This window comes from Hetaerina americana, unplaced genomic scaffold (assembly GCF_022747635.1).
Source record: "Hetaerina americana unplaced genomic scaffold, ioHetAmer1.1.p SCAF_4, whole genome shotgun sequence".
Taxonomy (NCBI): Eukaryota; Metazoa; Arthropoda; class Insecta; order Odonata; family Calopterygidae; genus Hetaerina; species Hetaerina americana.
The window spans coordinates 69,899,902-69,920,149 of NW_027286985.1; the positions used below are offsets into that span (position 1 = coordinate 69,899,902).

General features: G+C 40.5%; 1 protein-coding gene across 3 annotated transcripts in view; it reads left to right on the top strand.

The window, feature by feature from the left end:
- DAT (Sodium-dependent dopamine transporter) overlaps positions 1-20,248 on the top strand; it is a 208,858-nt gene that overhangs the window by 151,925 nt on the left and 36,685 nt on the right. For all 3 annotated transcript variants that reach the window (XM_071590854.1, XM_071590852.1, XM_071590853.1), the window contains one exon: positions 6,771-6,905. In XM_071590854.1, the coding sequence (XP_071446955.1) occupies positions 6,771-6,905 (135 nt within the window). The remainder of the gene's footprint in view (positions 1-6,770; positions 6,906-20,248) is intronic.

The following is a 20,248-nucleotide window of genomic DNA, read 5'->3' on the forward strand; positions in this document are numbered from 1 at the left end:
GAAACCTGTTGAGTTTCTTTTCTTTTTTTTGTGTTTCTGTAGTTGTGTCTGTATCCACGAATGCTAACTTTTATACATTATTATTCAAGTCCCTGAGACTTTCACAAGTGTTATATATACATATACATATATATATATATATATATATATATATATATATATATATATATATATATATATATATATAAGGTAAGGTAAGGTATATAAGGTAGGGTCACCCATGCCAGATAGGTCGAAGGTTAGGAGCCAGACGAAAGGTAGTCCACGCAGCGTCTGTTCCTCAGTGAGGCGGCTGCAATGGCGTCTGACCCCAGTGGGGCGGCCAGTAAGTGATGGTGTCACGTTAAAAACACTATTGAGGAAGGCAACGGGAAACCACCTCAATTATCATTCCCAAGAACAATGTGATGGACAATAGAGATATTTTGAGTCCTGGCAACCACGGGGCTCGGCCCAATCGGCCGTGTGTCGTGCCCGGCAGCGGGGGAGGCAAGGCTTCCGCGGTCGTCATCCCACGAAACCCTTGCAAGGGAAAACCGGCAGCAGCAGGACAGAAGACGCAGGATAAGAAGACAAAATTAGTTAGAATAGGAACGTGGAATGTTAGGACAATGATGAGGACGGGGAAATTGGAGAATGTTAAGCGAGAGATGGAAAGGGGAAATATAGATATTTTAGGTCTATGCGAGGTGAGATGGAAAGATAGCGGGGATTACTGGAGTGATAAGTATAGAATAATATACAGCGGTGGGGACGAGATCCAACGAGGGGTCGCCATAGTATTAAATGAAGAGGTAGGAAGAAGCGTAGTCAACATAGAGCAGGTAACGGATAGAATACTACTAGTGGAGATAAAAGCAGAACCGACGAACTTAGTTATTATCCAGGTATACATGCCACCGAGCAACCATAAGGAAGAAGAGGTCGATAGGATATACGATCAGTTAGAGGACATGATTGCATGTGTTCCTGCATGGAAACATTTGATAGTGATGGGGGATTGGAATGTGACAGTAGGCGAAGGAAGAGATGGTGATGAGGTGGGGGACTACGGTTTAGGCACGAGGAATGACCGCGGGGAGAAAGCAGTTGAGTTCTGCAGGAGACAGGGGTTAGTTTTCACCAACACTTGGTTCAGACACCACAAAAGACGCAGGTATACATGGAAAATGCCAGGTGACTCAGGAAGATATCAGCTAGATTATATCCTGGTTAGACACAGGTTTAGGAACAGTGTGATAAATTCCCACAGCTTTCCGGGAGCGGATGCGGACTCAGACCACAATTTAGTTGTTATGAAATGTAGCGTACGTTTCAAAAAGATAAGGCAGGGGCGGCGAGTTAGAAAATGGAATGTAGAAGCATTAAATGGGTTCAAAAGGAAGGAATACAAACATGCGGTAGAGAAAATAATGGAGGATGGTAAAGGGCTTATTACTATCGAAGAAAAATGGGAAATGATCAAAAAAGGATTGTCTAAAGCCGCAAAAGACACTATTGGAACCGTTAACGCTAAAAGGACTCGTAAACCATGGATCACGGATGAGATTATTACAAAAATGGATGAGCGGCGAAAATGGAACAATATAAATACAGAATTAGGCAAAATGAAGTACAAAGAATTGAACAATAAATTGAGGCGGGCAACAAATAAAGCAAAGGAAGCATGGTGGAAGACGCAGTGCGAGAATATGGAAAGTCTGCAGAGGAAGGGGGAAATCGGTGCGCTTTACAGCATAGTTAAATCTTTATCGGGAAGTAAGAAAGGGAGATCAACGATAGCAGTTAGAGATAAGGCCGGTAAGGTAATAGTTGACGCAGGAAAGATCCAAGAGAGATGGAAGGAATATGTAGAAGACCTGTATAGTAAAGAGCTTAGACCAACAAAGTTAGACATTGAAAAGGAACATGACGTAGAGGAAGATAGCTTAGGTCCAGGCATACTAGACAATAGATAGAAAGGGCATTAAGGGAGATGAAACTAAATAAGGCCGTGGGGGTAGATAACATTCCCGTGGAACTTTTGAAATGCTTGGGAAAATGTGGGAGGAAGAGGCTATATGGGCTGATCCGTAGTATTTATGAGGAGGGAATCTGGCCGGAAGACTTTGTGAGATCAGTTTTAGTTCCTATTCCGAAAAAGGTAAAGGCCACGTCATGTGAGGACTATAGGACAATTAGTTTGATATCCCACGCAGCTAAGGTTGTTCTCAGGATCATAAACAAAAGGATAGAGAGTAGGGCAAATGATTACTTAGGGGATGATCAGTTTGGGTTTAGGAAGGGGAGAGGTACGCGTGATGCCATTGCAGTAATGAGATTATTAATCGAGAGGAATATAGAACACAACCAGGAGGTATTTGCCTGTTTCGTAGATTTCGAAAAAGCGTTTGATAGAGTAAATTGGGAAAAACTAATGAGTATATTGCAGAAAATAGGAATAGATTGGAGGGAAAGGAGGCTAATCCGCAATCTGTACATGTCTCAGACTGCCCAGGTGAGGGTGGGAAACGGGGAGTCAGGATGGGCAGTGTTAGGAAGGGGTGTAAGGCAGGGTTGCCCATTATCACCGTTGCTGTTCAACCTGTACGCAGAAGAAATGATCAAAGAGGCATGGGAAGAACTCGAGGTAGGAATGAAAGTGGGCGGGGAAGTCGTAAAATCAGTTAGGTTTGCTGATGACCAAGCTTTAGTATGTCAGTCAGCCAAGGGGCTGCAAGCATTGCTGAGTGAATTGGAAATTCAGTAGTATATATATAATTAGTATGTATATATATAATTAGTATATATATATATAAACACATAAAACTCAATCAAGTTCTTTGATGAAAAAATTTAAGACTTAAAAGTGGAGGATTCCAGCTTCTTCAGAGGAAGGTTGGGTATCTCTCCTAAAAAAGGTAATTTTAGTTCTGGCACGGAAATCGCTTTGTTCATTCACTTCATCCCCGCGTTTTCATCCCTCGTTCCTTCTTTCTCTCTCATCATCGTATATATATATAAATATATGTATGTATGTATATATATATATATATATATATATATATATATATATATATATATATATATATATATATCATCCATCTCCCATTCGACCCTTTAGGCATTCCCTTGGGAAGTGGGATAGTAGGAAATAAGTCATCTTATTGATTCCCGAAGAAGATTGGATTTACGACTTGTCTTCCGTGCGCCCCATCCCCCCCGAAATGTCCTCTCGGAGATATCCCTCCGTCGCGTTCCTTTACCTTAAAACGTTATCCACCTCTTCCGTCCTCTTCCTCTTACCTTTTCCGCCTTCATGGTCTCCCGTTTCAAATGGAGAAGTGATTCCTGATGCCGTTTCCCTTTGTCCTTTCACCCCAACTTTCTTTTGGAGTAAGATCCTCTCCTCGCGGTCCCCGTTTCATTCGTCTGGTATTCCATGCAACTGTGGAGGCTGAGATGAGGTCTTCAGTGCCCGCAAATCCTCTGGTTCGACTCACACTCGGTGAAATAAAGAAAATTCCGGAATTGTTGAATTTCTTCAAAGATGATGGGAAAAAATCGCGGGGAAATAGCCGAAATTTGGGACAATCATTTGGGACAATGGCTCGCTATTCTGTGGTTTCAAGTGATAACGATTATTTGCTCAGCTGTGACAACCTAACGATACGAAGTCGTTGGAGTCATACCATGGGACAATTTAACAAGGTAAAAGGGTGGTTGCTTAATCGGGCATATCGGAAAGGGCCGGGATCAATCAGTTTCTTCAAATATTCGAGAAAAAAATCAGGTAAAGAGCCAGTTGAAAAAAGGTGTGTCAGGAATATGACATGCAAATCGTGGATTGCTAATAAGGACGATATTCCTTCCTCGATTTTCGTGGTCTCGCTCCTAATAGCCACATTTTGATTAACACGCCCTCTTTTTCTTACTCAGCTTTGCGTAATTCAATATAAATATTTTAAACTCGCACAAAGTATAGCCGCGTCAGTAGCGAAAGGTGTTCATAATATTCTAACACCGGCAGACTTCTCATGAGCAAATGATAAGGATGAAAGAGCTTAGGAAAAAAGACTTCAGCGTTCTCCTGTGTAAAGAGACATTTTTTGTACAACATGCCACAAGTTACAGTAGCATCTCCCAAGCATACTATGCACTATATTTAAGATGCTATGGTGTAGTTCACATGTTTAAATTTAATTTTTAAAGTATTTTTTTCCTAAATTCTTTCCTCGGCATGAACGTCCACAAACCTTAGCCATCAACTAAAAATTACAAGTACTTGTAAAACTGCATTTATCCCTAAGAAACGGGTACCTGTTCATGTTTGACGCAGGCCATTAAGCGAGAAGGCCTATCATAAACCAACACTAAGCCATGGAAATGATTCGCTGGGAGTGCCTCAACCGATTCTAAACATTAAGGAAGAAAAATCTAGAAAAAATAAGAATTATTTGTCGGTAAAATCGGGGCAAGTTAATTATAAAATGTGCACCAACTGCTAGTGTACTACAAGAACATAGATCACGAATAATATCATGCATTGTATTTTTCTATTATCGTGGGTTGAAGTTACATTTTGTATTTCTGAGTGGACAGTGTCCACTGTCCAGTGTCCATGTGTATCCACTGGAAAGTCATGATGAGAGCAAATCTCAAAGATTCAGGAGCTTCGTGGCCGATGCATAATCACTGCAACACAAGAATGCCAGCAGAAAACCTCGAGATCCATTTCGTGGAACTGTAACATCGTACATTCTTTGGAAGGGGAAGTCGATCGAGGAGTAAATGATAAAATCAAGAGTTTCACCAAGAGCACGAATCATTCCTCAGGGCTTTAATTTGTGGAATAGGTTGATATTCCTTGTTGCGATTAAATATTTTCTAATATCATACACAGTATCACACTATAACATTTGTATGGAGTTAGAATTAAATGCAGGGAGAGGAAGTAGAATAAAAGTCTGTTATCAGGCAATTATAATCTATCTTTAAAATGACTCTTTGATATTGAAATCAATGGGTTATACCTGTAAGAAAATATGAGTGAAACCATACGAAGGGTTCGCTTGTAAACATGAATTTTACCAAGAAAGATGTAATTAACAGAAATTCTACCCTCCGTGTGAAGAGAAATAAATATTTTCGCAGTTTAACTATTTCTTGTGAGACGCATTGGAATAGATTAACAAAAAGGATATCGGAGAGAAAGCACGAGAGTTCAAGAGTTTTTGATGACGCGTGGAATTTTTAATACTGATCTATAATATCATATGCATCCCAAAAAAATTAAATGGAGTGGAGATTAATTTAGCATTCTTACTGTTTTGCTTACAACAAATGGGTTTTTTTTATAAATTACCGTTAGCTTGTGCTCTTTTCAATCTTTTACAGATTTTCCTCAATTACATAAATATGTAATTTTTGAGAATTGTCAAAAACTGCCTGAGTGGCACAATCGACATTTGCCAACGTGAAGATCTTTTTTAGATTATTATATTGAAAGAAAATCACAAATTATGAGAAAACTATATGCCTATATGAAGTCGCTAAATACATCTAATTTTAGTCGGGCTGCAACTGTCACAATCTTAAATATAAATTAATGAAATCATGATAATCTGTCCTGAAATTTTTCCGCTCCTGCCCAAGTCTCTCCTACTCGACAATAGTTAATTCAGTTGCGTTTGTTAAAATGCGTTTCAATAACTGTCGCGACAAAGTCAAATACAAATGAAAAATGAATAAGGACAGCAATTAAAATGCAAATGCAATTAACCCCTATCATGGATGTGCCAATTTAGAATCACCACGAAATACTTCAGAAGGTAAAAGAGTAACGAATCGCATCGTATTACAGGGGTACGTAAACTACAAAAGTGTAAGAAAATTATGCAAAAGTGCAAAATAGGAGGCATCTTCAAGTATCTCTTTTGTTTTGTAATTAACAAATATTAGAACCATCTATCCATATATATATTGCTATCGATGCTTATGAAATTCAAAATTTCTGAAAATGGATGATTGAAATATTGCATGCCTAAGTAGGTGGATAATAGAAATATATTAGTAGATTCACGTGATATTTAGTCTGAACCGTTTAGCTTTAAAGAAAATCGAATCGATCGTTATACGGATACGTAAATCAGCTCTTTTAAAATGATGCCGCGAGAAAATAAGACTACCGTAAATCTGTGGTTTGCTCTTCTAACTGCTGTTAACCAGACTTTTCATTGATAACTAACGCATGGAGTATTAATGATCACATCTGACTTACTCAGCCAATGTCCTCTGAGATGCTGTATTTCTAAAATGAATTACTTTATCCGGTGTGAGGGTATTACTATTTTATTATGGTGGCTAAACGATCAAATACACGGCTGATACATTTGTTCAGCACATATATCGCTTAAATAAACTCGTTTCAACTCATTAATAAATCGTTCCACCGTTGTGGGAAACGCCATGTATGAATATTGCGTTAATTGAATGGAGTTGTGCTTGATGAAATATTTTTAATTTTTTTTAAATTTAATATTCATTTAACTGCTAATCGTGAAGAATTTTATGACCTACTTGCGAATAAATGGCTATTTATCTTTGATAAATACTCGTATATTTAGTTATCTATATTCACTGCCCAAGTTACCTTAACCATTTAAAAAACATGAAAAAAGTTTTCATTGAATGTGAGGACTTTGAAAATTAGTCTACATTATTTAATATTAGGTGAATTTATTTTGCTTCATCTTTCTCTTCCTCGTCCAATTTCCATCTTTCGTTTACAGGGGCCTTCCTTGTCCCCTACTGTATCATGTTGGTGGTCGGAGGGATACCGCTGTTCTACATGGAGTTGGCTTTGGGTCAGTTCAACCGGAAGGGCGCCATCACATGTTGGGGGAGACTGGTGCCACTGTTCAAAGGTGAGTCCCATATTTACTTGGGCTAGCAGGGAAATCAAGGCAGACAGAGAGAGTGATATTAAAAATATTGGCAACGCGGGCTCCGTGGACTAACAATCTACGGTCGACTTAGGCAATATTTGTGTTGGAAATTTCTCTGATACGCACTGATGTGATAAGCTAACGATCAAAAAATATTTAGTTTTTTTTATGTAAAACATTTATGTCACATTATCACATCGGTTATATTATCCATGTTTATTACCAAAAATTGATAACGTAAAATTATCTGATCATTTTCAATCTCTCCCCCTCCGTTGTAACTCCTTTGTAAATGATTTGTAGAAATGCCCAAGGACGAAGTCCTCCCAAAGATTATTTCATTTATACCATTTTTTAATTCTGTATAATGAAAACAGTAAATTCACCACGTTCGAGCTCTGAGAAATAAACAGCATTTTATTTTTAAATGGAAAGTTTTTATAATTGACCAACAAACTAAAACTAAGTTAACTTTTCCATTATTGTCTTCTATTATTGGTATCTGTTTCACTTCTTTCAATGGTCAGCATGTTGATATCGATGTCTTAAATGGACCTTGATAATTAATCGCCTCAATTTGCCCGAGGTGCGTAGATGTTCACCTAGGCATGAATTAATTATCACGCTGCGAAAAGTGTTGATTATCAAATGTGATGGGGATAAGTTTTCAAATCTTGTGACAAACCTTTTCGGTAGGACGTTTCAATTGCTGTGTCAGAGGACTGAATCTTTTTTTGGTTGGAAATGCAAAATAAGCTCGGAAAGATTCACCCCCATTTCGTGCAAACACAAAATTCAGGAATAATTACAGTCATTTCCAAATTTTCATGTTTATTAGCTAGTTTCAACTTTAAGCATGGACCATTTTTAATTCTCCAGAGTCGTAGTGATTGCGTTAGCATTCTCTTTTCTTGGGAAACGCGACGTTTCGACGCGATCGACTTTCCGCAGGAATGAAGCCAGCCGGCTCGGAACTGGAATTGGATGAATCCGATTCGGAAACAATGATTGGAGATTTATGCGTACAATTATTCATAATTACATACAGTGATAGACTGGCGCTTCTACGAATGTAGTTTTGCTCATTTGAGATCCCGGTGGAGAAGGAAGTGGGAAAGAGGTCAAATTTGATTCCGTAGAATTAATTTACTGAAATGTGGTCAGTTGGCATTATTTTGGTGAAGCTCTACTGTTAATAGCATTTCTATGCAGAGGCTGGAATGTATTTGACAAGTAACCTTCGTTATGTTTGATATTTACATTTTTCAAGACATTTTTCAAATTTCAAGAAAAATAAGCCTTAACCATGATGAATAATACTTGTTAAAAACTTCCACTCTCATTTCAAACCATAAAATTCTAGCTAAGAGTGTCACCCCGGAAGCAAACGGCACACCTGGGCATGAAGCGAGTGTAACTACACCTACACAATTCTCCACTAGCCGCCGCAAAGGCGTGTGGCCACAAATATTGAGCACCAGTTGTTTATGTATAAATATTGACTCATTTTTCGCAGTATTCTACCGTCTCAGGGTATTTTTTTGATTAAGTAATTACTGCTCGTGCGTTTCCATATCATGTATATAAATAAATAAATAAATAAATATATATATATATATATATATATATATATATATATATATATATATATATATATATATATACACGCGTGTACTTACAGTACAAGTATCTACATATATAAGAATGTAATTCATATCGGAAGAAAGCGGTAATCTTCAGCTGAGCACGGAGCAGACGTTTAAGCTGCCGTAATTTTTCAGCAAGCGAATAGAAATATCACATCGACTTTGGCCTGGATTTGAAAGCCTAATTCCTGCCGAACAATCCTCCGCCCAACTGGAAGGGAATGATCCAATCGAAATGTTCGCACGGTTTCCCCTTCCAAGGTAGGAGGGAGGAGTCACACCCACCCACCCTCCCCGCACCCACCTTATTCCGAGAACGCGGACTGGATGGGCTTGGGAGGGCCGATCGCGAAAAAATTTATATTCCCGAAATAAACACGTTCGCGTCCCCCGCCCGCCGATCTCCGAGCATCAACCGCGGCTCACGATCTCACACAATTCCGGTCGGGAGACTCAAACTCGTCCCTAAAATATACCCTCACACAATGGGGATATCCGGCGGTGGGCAGCGATGGCACTCGAACGGACGAATGGGCTCCTGCGGCGGACAGACCCGGGGGGAAGAAGGGCCGGGAGGGAGTAATTATTGTTCCCTTCCCCTCCCATCCTCCCCCTCCCCCGAGCGAAAACCTCAATGTGGCTCCTATCTCTACCTCTCCCTCTCTCTCTCTCGCTAGATATGCCTGAGGGGGGTGGGAGGAGGTGGAGGATTTGGACAATTATTTGGACGAGGACTGCAGCTAGAAGGGGAAAAGGGTGTCGCGGATGGGAGGGGAATGATGAAGGCTGGGCGAGAGAAAGGGTTGGGTGGGTGAATCACGGCCCTCGAACTTGATGCTGCACTCCTCCCTTTCCACTTTTCCCTCATATCGATCCCTTCACTGTCAGACTAATTATTATTTAGTGTGTCTACAAATGTTTATTATTAATGGTAGTCCACATTTAGGGTTTGGACGGACGCTGAAACTTACCCCCGCTTGACTTGTTGTTTTCGGCGGCATTGGCCATAACTATGTGGAAACGATTCATCATACAGGATAGGAAAACATAGTATTTCCGCGTTAGTGTATTTATTTCATTTCAGGTGGTGGTTCACCTGAATTCGGATTTTTAAAGTCGTAAACACTGTTACGAAATAAATGCATTTCTGTGGAAATACCATGTTTTCTCTATGTCACCATTATATCTACGTACGATATATCATCATAATCGTACCATTATCATATACAACCAATATATTTCGTGCGCCTAAATCTGTACAAGACCTCGCAAGCCGCCGCAAGGGTTTGTGGCGGGGGTAGTTAAAACACCACCTGTACAACAGAATAAGACCACATGGATAACAAGCAATAGAATGTCAATTCACACCCAAACAGACGTATATAGTATATTCATGCAAAATCAATTTTAAACGACCATACAAGTTATATTCTTTATGATAGACTCCACTTCTAAGCTCCATCTGATACGATACTTAAAAGTGACACCCGACAAACCTAATATTTTCCGTCCCCTGCTTAGCTTATCCAGCATTCTCCTCTCTCTCTCGCCCCTAAATTATTTTTGTACCCACTTTTCCTGCCTTCTTAAAACTCGGCAGGTTTTCTTTCGTGACATTTTCGAGTCGTTGCCCTTCTAGTGCTGAAACCCAAAATTAAATGAAAAAAATCTACCTTAAGTGGAAGACCACTGATAATACTATATAAGAAGTGGCACAGTTGAGTTTTCCCGAACTCTTGAAATTTATCTTGATTTTGCCATTCATATCCATGGCCTTCGTTATCGCTCATAACCAAACCTGACCGGGACACATTGTGGGCCAAATGGGGATAAAATGTGTTTTAGGAAGCGCCTGTTCACTTAAGGGGTGGGGGTGCTTAATTGCCCTCGCCAGTTCATGAGAGCTATTTAGTCAATATTTTTTGAACTTAAGTCACACCAGTCATGTTACACCCTTCCATAAATTATTTTCCTTAGTGTGCATAAATAAATAAAATTATCAGTTTTGCATCCTTCCAGAGTAGCCATGGGCTTAATCAGAGGGCGGCTATCTACTTGGCTTTCTCTCTATAAATCGAGATCATGGAACCCGATTCGTCCATTTTAACCTAAATTGTCATTTTTGTGGACTTTATCACACAACGTTGAGTGGCTTGACAATTGTAATCAAGTGATGACTCCTCTTAAATTTCACGTTTGAGACTGAATTAAAACTGGCTTCCATCTCATTTCGTGAGGCTCAGAAAAGAACGTAAACTTAAAACTTAACTGAATAGTAAATACCCCGAAAAATAGAAGTAGGTTAATAAACATTTGCAGCAATTCCATGATTAATTTTTATTCTAAATGATCATGGTTTCACTACTGAGTGGCAGTGTCAGGTGGTGGAATTACACAGCATGGTCGTTAACGTAGAATAATTATTACATGTATTATTGCGGTGTTTCATTTTACCTGTACGATGGAAAAATTCCACAAAAAAACGGCTTAAAAAGTTTCATATATATCCATATGCAAATAAAGTTGGTCCTCGTGAGGTATTAGCGATTATGACTCGAGCGATATGGCGGATTTTGAAAAAACATTGTAATGTATGCAATAGACGGGATGAAGAGGCTCAAAACAAATCTGATTTAAGGCTTTCTTTCTACCTATTTTCTCAAGGGTCACTTATGTGAAAAATATATGAGTTCACCGTACAGATAGTTAGTTCATTAGACGGGTATTGTAGATGTAGACGTCATTCGTGAACGAAATTGATAATTAAGTTGGTTCTATAAAATCAAATTATATCCGCTATATTGGCAAACAGTTGTCACAAAAGGAAAATAAATACGTATGGATAGTTTGGATACGGTGACCGGAATAGGATAACCTGTAATGATGATATTTTACTTCTCGTTTGTTTGAATTGTTGTAGGATTCATTGTTACCTACCATTGCGAGCCCGAATTTTTCGAGGAAAAAATGATTCCTTATGTCAGTTTGTGCAGATTCGTTATAACTGCGTGTTCTAGTCTAGTTTCCCATTGGTCATTTTGTTAATGCAAGAGTTTTACTCAATCGAATCAGAGTTTGGTAGTCATACACACAAGGTACTTGTACCTAGGGCGATAATCCTTGGTAGATTTATGATTTTACAAATAATTGGCATTGGTAATTTATTGTTGAAATTTGTTTCTTATATAAAAATAACTAAAAGGAAATAAATATTTTTTCTGTCATATTGAAATAAGAACTGGTATTGAAATACATATTCGCCTTTTAGAAAATTAATATGAAGTGCCACTTAACATGCGTATTCTTGGGGTTTCTTCCATGAGTATTCAACAAGGATTCAATGGTAACTAGGGTGAGAAAAATAGGTATCGTAACATGGTACCAATTCCTACGGAAGGACCCCATGGTACCGGAATATATATATATACATACGAGGGTCATCCGGAAAGTAGTACCCGTTCGTGCCGCATGAAGTGCTGACGACGCGAGTAGCCGCTGGACGAGGTCAGATAGCTTCAGTGGCTTGTCTGCCTTCTCTGAGCCAAGTTGCGTGACGCTAGCATTGCCTGTGTTGTTTCTGTGATTGTTTACAATGTTTAAAAAAATTGAGAACGCCGCCAGTTGTGAAGTGAGGGCAGTGATTAAATTCCTCAATGCAAGAAACGTTCGCCCATGTGATATTCATCGCCAATTAAAGGAGGTGTATGGAGACAATGTAATGGACGAGTCGTCTGTTCGGCGGTGGTGTCGCAACTTCAACATGGGGAGGGGGAACACACACGACGATGAGCGTTCGGAGAGACCGTCTGTCATTACAGACCAACTGGTGAGCTCAGTTGACGAATTCGTGAGGAACGATCGGCGCGTCACAATTGATGACATCTGTGAGCATTTTCCCAATGTTTCTCGAACAATTGTTCATGAAATTGTTAAACACCATCTGCATTATGCAAAAATTTGTGCAAGATGGGTCCCTCGCGTATCTCAATGAGCTGGCGGCGAAGGACTATGCAGCAGGAATACAGAAACTTGTCACACGTTATGACAAATGCCTTAATTTGCTTGGAGATTATGTTGAGAAGTAGTTTAAAGTATCCTCTTTCAAATAAAATTTTTTATGTTTGTTAATATTTACTTTTGTGTCTTTATTTCACGAACGGGTACTACTTTCCGGATGACCCTCGTATATATATGTAATTAAAAAATCGCAGGTATTTTTCAGTACCAGTACTAGTACTATAACAGTTTTTTGACTGAAACTATTGAATATGCGAGAACCAAGTAAATATTTCAAACTTGTGGTAAGTGAAAGTCAGGGAATGAATATTCACCTGGACTAAATGATGAACGACGAATCCGGTGTCATATGTGTGCCTTTTATTTTGTCTGTAAAATTAAATAAAAAATTTTTTCAACATCCGCGAACCCAAACGAAATGCCAAGGGTGATCTCCTCCCACCACTCGCTCCTTTTCTCCCCCGCCCTACCACTTATCTTCTCTCCTTCTTATCTGCATTCCTCACCCACAAACTACTCCCCTTACCACTTACAAACTACTCCCCAGCTTATTTATAAAAATATTCACTTGGCAACGGACAGAGTTTATGAAGTGACCTCTTCCCTTGTCAAGCACTCCTTAACATTTCTCTCCGTAATACGATGGGGTTCACCTTGACCGAAATGCTGATATCGGAGATTTGTTTCCAAATACTTGGCCTCTCTCCACGGACATCAGGCTGGACCTTGTGCAAGGTTTTGTATGTTTCAGTGACCCCTAAGCACCACATCGGCTGGAGAAGTTATAAGCCGCATAGTACAAGAGATTATGACAGTTAAATTAGAGAAATTAAGTGCAGAGCCGGCAGATTTAAGACATCATTTATCCCGGGAATGTTAAGGGAACAGATTACCAGCAAACGACCGTGCTAGGGGAAAAATGCATTCAATTCTAAGTAGCGTAGTATGTCATCACTATTTTTTGTAACCATATTTTATTGCGTAAATTCCTCTCGGGTCCTCCACCGGGTTATATCGTCCATATTGGCCGACGCTCCGATGCCCGACTCGGTCATCTGCTTCAGGGCTTCTGAAACCCTGAAGACGATGACCGAGTCGGACATCGAAACGTCGGCCAATATGGACGATATAACCCGGTGGAGGATCCGAGAGGAATTTACGCAGCTGATACGCCGGGAAAACACCAAATCTTTTATCATATTTTATTGTTTTTCTTGTTACTATCGGCTCTTTCCGTATGCTTAGAGAAGTATTTCGCATTTAGATACCGTAATTCATGTACATGTAGTTACGCATTATTGTTTTTTTTTCATTATTTTAATTAATCTACATATTTATTGCAATTACCAATTAAGATAAAGTCAATTTTTGATATTACAAGTCTCGTGTTGTCACCCCCCTGTCATACTCCCTCGCGGTGGCTTGCAGGGTAGTATGTAGATGAAGATGAGATGTAGAGGGAGAATGCATCCTAGGGACTGCGGGACTCGACTCATTTGTAATGGAGTTTAGCTCGGCAGTGGGAGAAGGCTTCGCATGCGCCATTCTTCCCAAATCCTTGCACGCACGAGTTGACAGCAGTGGCAAAGACGGCACATGTGAGGACTACAACTGTTAGAATGTTGAATTGGACTTTAGTTCGATGCTTTGGATGGGGAAATTGGGAAACGTCTGGAGGAAAATGGGAGTTGAAAGTACTGACTGATAGATTAGGATAGGCGGAAAGACAACCGGGGTATTTGGAACAAGGCGAGGTAAGTTTCTTTTTGAGAGGTAACGGTAAATGGTGACCATAATGAGAAAAGGCATTCCTTTGGCCGAATAAAGGTTCTAGTCCTACGCTAACCACGTACTGTTTTCACATTATGATGAGGATCATTAAAGTGGTACTTCCTGGAAATTCCCACCGGTTATAATAAAAAATACAGGGTTCGTCCGGAAAATAAGTGTACTGATTTTTTCCCGCCGCTCCAGGCGCGCCCAGCACCGCTCTGACGGGTTGCGATTGGAGGGGGGTATGTTGGCAAGCGACGCTGAAAAAGGCAGTCGGCTCTGAGCTGTGGTGTAGTGAGGAGCTCTGTTAACGCGAACCTCCACGCTCGACCCACGTCACGGAACGCGATGCCGAAGTTTTTGGAGCAGCGTTATTCCATCAAATTTGCGGTAAAGCTTGGGAAATCGTCTACCGAAACTGTCGGTATGATTAACCAGGCTTACGGGGAGTCAGCCATGTCCAGAAACATGATCTTTCGGTGGCACAAGATGTTCGTGGAGGGCAGAGAAGAGGTCGACGACGAACCACGGCCTGGACGCCCATCAACGACACTCACCGACGAAAATGTGCGAAAAGTTCGCGATGTACTGAACTCTGATCGTCGTCTTAGTGTTCGGATGATAGCAGAGCAGTGTAATGTGCCAAAAACAATAGTGCACGAGATTATTAGGGAGCAAAACATCTGGCGGCTGCATCACGACAATGCGCCGTCTCACACCGCGCTTGTCGTGTCGGACTTCTTGCCCAAGCACGGCGTGGCAACGCTGCCGCACCCGCCCTATAGCCCGGACTCTGCACCACCGGACTTCTTTCTGTTCCCGAAGATAAAGAGGAGTTTGAAAGGAACGCGATACGGGACTTTGGACGCCGTCAAAGAGGCCGTGACGACGTGTCTTCGAGAGGTTCCCGATGATGCCTTCGCGGGAGCGTTCCAGGAATGGGAACGCCGCTGGAACAAGTGTATCAACTCACAAGGGTCCTATTTTGAGGAATATTAGCTTAAGATATGTAAAAGTGTAATAATTTTTTTTTCCTGAGCTCAGTACACTTATTTTCCGGACGAACCCTGTAGCTCTAAGGTCTACCTCTCACTTTAAATGGTTTTTTCGGCATCGTAACAGTCATATTAAAAACTGGCGTAAACTGTCACTTCGAGTGGATGTACCTTGGTTATACCCTAATCAGTTCATTTAATTCTAATGAAAATGCTAAGAATAAAATTCCATGGTGTTCAAGGTGACATTTTTTTAGTTATCACGCTCAAACAATTTTTATTTTATATGAACGCATATGCGGGAGAAATCTGGAATTAGTCAAAGCGTGTTCAGGGAACCTCAAAACATCTATGTATTTCCTTTTAATCCGAAGGTTGAATCTTTTCTCATGAAGCAATGCGCACCCTACACATTGTACAAAGAAATCAAAACTACAGCGATTGATAGAAATGAGTACTTGTTGGACGGAGCTCGGTAAAGAATGTGTGACTATTAAATTTACCGTCCATTGTAAATTTTATAATTTTATCCTACAGGATATCTTGCATATCCAAAGAGCTCCCTAGTAATTAGTCAAAACTATCTAGATTAATGTGTAAGACGAATAAAAGAAGAATAAAAAAAGTCAAATTCGGTGCAATACGGATGATCTAGCTAATATACACGTACTCATACAAGTATTATCTCTCGAGTTAGAGCCTCTGCTAATGAATATTATACTTTTATGATCACATAACATAAACCACGCAATCATTAAACAATAACCCAACAATGTGACATTCCTCTTTTTATTTATTTGATGAAAACCAGAATTTCAGTAGTAAATTCTAAATCATCATATTCAATAAGTTCCTCTAAATTCGAGGCACAGCTGTTTCTTTAGTGCGTCCAAAAGCGCAGAATTCACTTATTTCTATCAAAATCTCAAGACCCGCATTCGAAGATAAAATTTTCGGGAATTATTCGCTTTGTGGTAGTATAAGGTAGTGCACAATTTTTTAACGCAGCCGAATGATCAGATGACCCATATTTGATTGTTTTTTTACCGTCTCCCTTGAAGATTTTGTTCAACGATTCTGTAAGAAATGAGTTAGATTGGAGTGTGAAAAATTTCAGCGGTGAATCGTGTTTCATCTCTTAATTCGTCCGTAATTGTTCCCTCCACCACTTGTTGTCCCAGGGTGGAGAGGGTTGGATTTAGGTCATGGAGCGAATAGGCTCATGGAGGGAGCGTGTGAACTCGTGTATCGCAATCTTGTACCCGAGAACGGATGGATCCTCTCAACTTCCCTTCCCCCCCATCACAAACATTCCCACTCCATACGCCCTTGAGACGCATCGACGACTCGCCACTCAATGACGCGACGTCTTCATTAGACATCCCATCCTCGTCCTCCGCCCCCTTTGCCATCCAACTTAAATTACCTTACGCCATTTCGCCTCTCTTTCACCCGAACATGATTTATTTTGTCTTGCCTAACCCTCCCTGCATTCTCGAACCAGAGAGGGGAGAGAGATCCTTTTACCCCCTCCCGGTCTTTCCTTCCGCCAGTTCCGTGCGTCGCACCCCTTCTCTATCGCCACCTTCCTGCGCAAGACCCTCACTCATTGGACGAGGGGAAAGAAAGAAGAAGAAGGGTTACATCAACATTATCTCATTCCCCTTTGTCCGCATCTCCGTCTGTACCTTTTCGAATGGCCTGCCACTTTATCCGTGTTTTGTTCGCTTTGCCAGGCCTTTTTTCTTGGGATAATCATTTCCAGATTTTCAAATAGGCATTCAACTGGTGAGTGTTCGGGAAATGTACCCACGATATGCTAGCACGTATCCGATGGCTTGCAGCAAATCACACCGTCATAATTTTTTTATATTTTTATACGTATATTATTTTCATTCGCTCCACAATGAGGCAGGGGATTCTAGGGTATTCCTAGAAATCGTTAGTAATGTAAATCTAATGGTGATTATCTGCTGGCGTCATTTCTTCCCTGCCCCGCGCCATCACTCTTACTTCTTAAAAGTGCTTCCGTCTTACTCATATTTTTAAGCTGACTTGTAAATGGTTCTTTAATAAAGCAATGCCCATGATTTTATTTCAACGCGACTATCTATGGAAGCGCGGTAAAACCGGTGGGGAAATGTGGCAGGGAGTCTGCCCTTCAACGCCGCTGGTCGTCAGTTTGCTCCGAGCAGTCTGAGCGGAAAGACGTGCCTCCGCGTGAAGTATGTTTTTCGACTTTGAAACACGGGGCGATGGAGCGTTCGCTTGAACAACGACAAATGAATACATGTGTGTAGCTAACTCTCACTATCTTTCTTTTTAATTTTCCGCCAAACCAAATATCTTTCAAAGTGTGCCCAATCAACACCGTCACCCGTAGATTCAAGAACTCATTCTCAGTTAGATATTGTAGTGCATGTACCAGTAGTCATCATGACTACACTGTTTGAATTATTTTACATATGTATTGTAACTAAAAATTTGGGTAAACTTAATTTTTTATTTTGAATGCCTGGTGTTGGAACACCCCCTGCTACATACCTTAGCGGGGGCTAGCGGGGTAATATGTAGACGAAATCCAATAGTATATGCACCATAATGAGTACATACAGTATGTATACATGAACTACTACTTGTATTTCTTCTTATATGACGAGTGCCCTAACATACGACACACGCCAATGCGGCGAACTATGGGGTATTGTGCAGAACACGTATGATTTAATTTACGAACCGAATTTCTTTACACTATATTAGAAGACGAGCAATACTTAGCGTTTCCACGTATGAAATTTTTCATTGCACGACTAGGTTTCATTATAGAGTAATATCCTCGATGTTCATGTTTCCTTACTCTCTAATGATACCTGGTCGTGCAATAAATAAGTTTATGACTGGAAACGAAACGTATTGTTTTGTTACCCTAGTCTAAACCTCCAGCTCCGCTAAGTCGAGTCAGAGTTATTTTCTTCTTTTACCTGATATTTATGCTTTTTAAATGCTTATTTTGTAGCGTTGAAGAATTAATTTTGCTAGAAAATTAAATTATTTAATTAGAGTACTGGAACACTCTTCCATTCTCAATTTTTTTTACCAAAGTGAATCTTTGGAAACCCAGCAGCTTGCAAAGAGCACACCGGGGTAAGCTCGCGTACACACTTTGTACACTCTCGTTCTTCATGGGTCACACTGTGCAATATTATTTCTTACTATTCCGGAGTTTGAGAAGGCCAGAGCATGAGCGACCCAGGCCCATTGAACCATTGCGAACATGAGAAGTGCATTGTTGCAAATAGATTTGCGTCGGCGAATTTCTTTTGCGCATTTGACTTAATAAAAGGTTTTATATTTTCTATTAACTCACACTCCAGGTGAGGGATAACGACAGGGCACCGTCGACGGTCAGCTAGTGCTCACTTCGACGAGGAGAAGGAAATAGAATTGTCGGAATGTAGTAGCGCGAACAAGACTCCACCCACCCTCCTTTCTTTCATCCCCGCTCACCCACCCACCCATCTCCCCTCGCTCGCTTCACTCGCCATTCCAGCCGGAAGTCCCCTTGGGGGCGAAGAGGTGAAGGAAGGGGGGGGAGGAGAGAGGCCCCGGGTGTCCCGGAAATGGCGAGGCCAGTTCACTCGTTGACCGAAGAGAGAGAGGGGATTTGGGGCTGAAGAGGGACTGGGAAGAGGTGGAGGTGGAGGTATCCTATGTAGCGTGCGGAGGAATAGAAAGAGGGAGCCAGGGCAGAGGGAGGGGAACGGAAAGGGAAGGGTAGAAGGAGGTGAGAATTGAGAGACGGGGACCATCTCGCAAAATCGGCAGGGGTGGCTTAAAAGCGTCAAAAGGAGATGGCAAAGAAAATTTCCTTTTCATAAAGGGGACATGCCTTGAGAAGCCTTGTGTGTGTGTGCGCGCGCGTGAGGGCGAGAGATCTTTGCTCGGAACTGTATTCATCGTTTTTTTTTCTCCCTTTGTCTAATTTCACTGATTAACCATGGAGATAATATTATTTCTTTTTCGCGACGACGTCGAATTCAGTATCCCATGTGGTCAATTGGTTTTAAATTGCTACAGATTTATTTGAAAAAAAATCTTAGTACCTGAAACCTATAAATGTATTTCGCAAAGGCGTTAAAATTTACTGTTGGCATCATTTTTATCATGCTGGTATATCCTGAAAGATTGTAATAGGGTGTCAAGACCATCGAGATTAATGGAGTGAAACGAATTAGAGATAATTCAGAATCAGCATTAAAACTTAGATGAGTCACCAGTTTCATGTGCCTTATTTTAGATTTAGCACATTTTAAACAAAAATATATTATTTTCTCAACGTGAACAATCGTAAAATAATAAACCACAAACAAAAACCCTCCGTTTATTTACTAAACAAAAAAGCGTAACGTTAATTCTCTTGCGGAAGTTCCCCCTTCGCGACTTAGCTGTTCTTTCCTGATATCGACAAGTAGCTAAATCGCTTTCTCATACTCAATCCAAATACTGAAGAACGACTCAATTTAATCCAAATTCTGAAGTTCGTTATCAAGATAAACTATACAAGAATCGTTCACTTTGTGATAAAGGATTAATAATACCCACAGGGCGCTTGGAAGTGGATGTTGGGATCCGAGATATCCGTGAAAAAGACAAGTATAAGATGATAAGATAAATATCAATATACTAGTGTTTCCTTCTATTTTTGCTGGGAGGGTGAAATGAATCCGCAGCACAGCTCTCTTCTTTTCATTGAGTTGTGGATGTGTAATACAAAGTGACGCAGGAATTAGTTTGAGAGTATTTTCAGTTTCGTAAGTAGCATCGTACGAATAGTACCTCCGCAGTTAGATCAGCTGAGCTCTGGATGCTCGTGTCTGCAGAGGTTTTCATT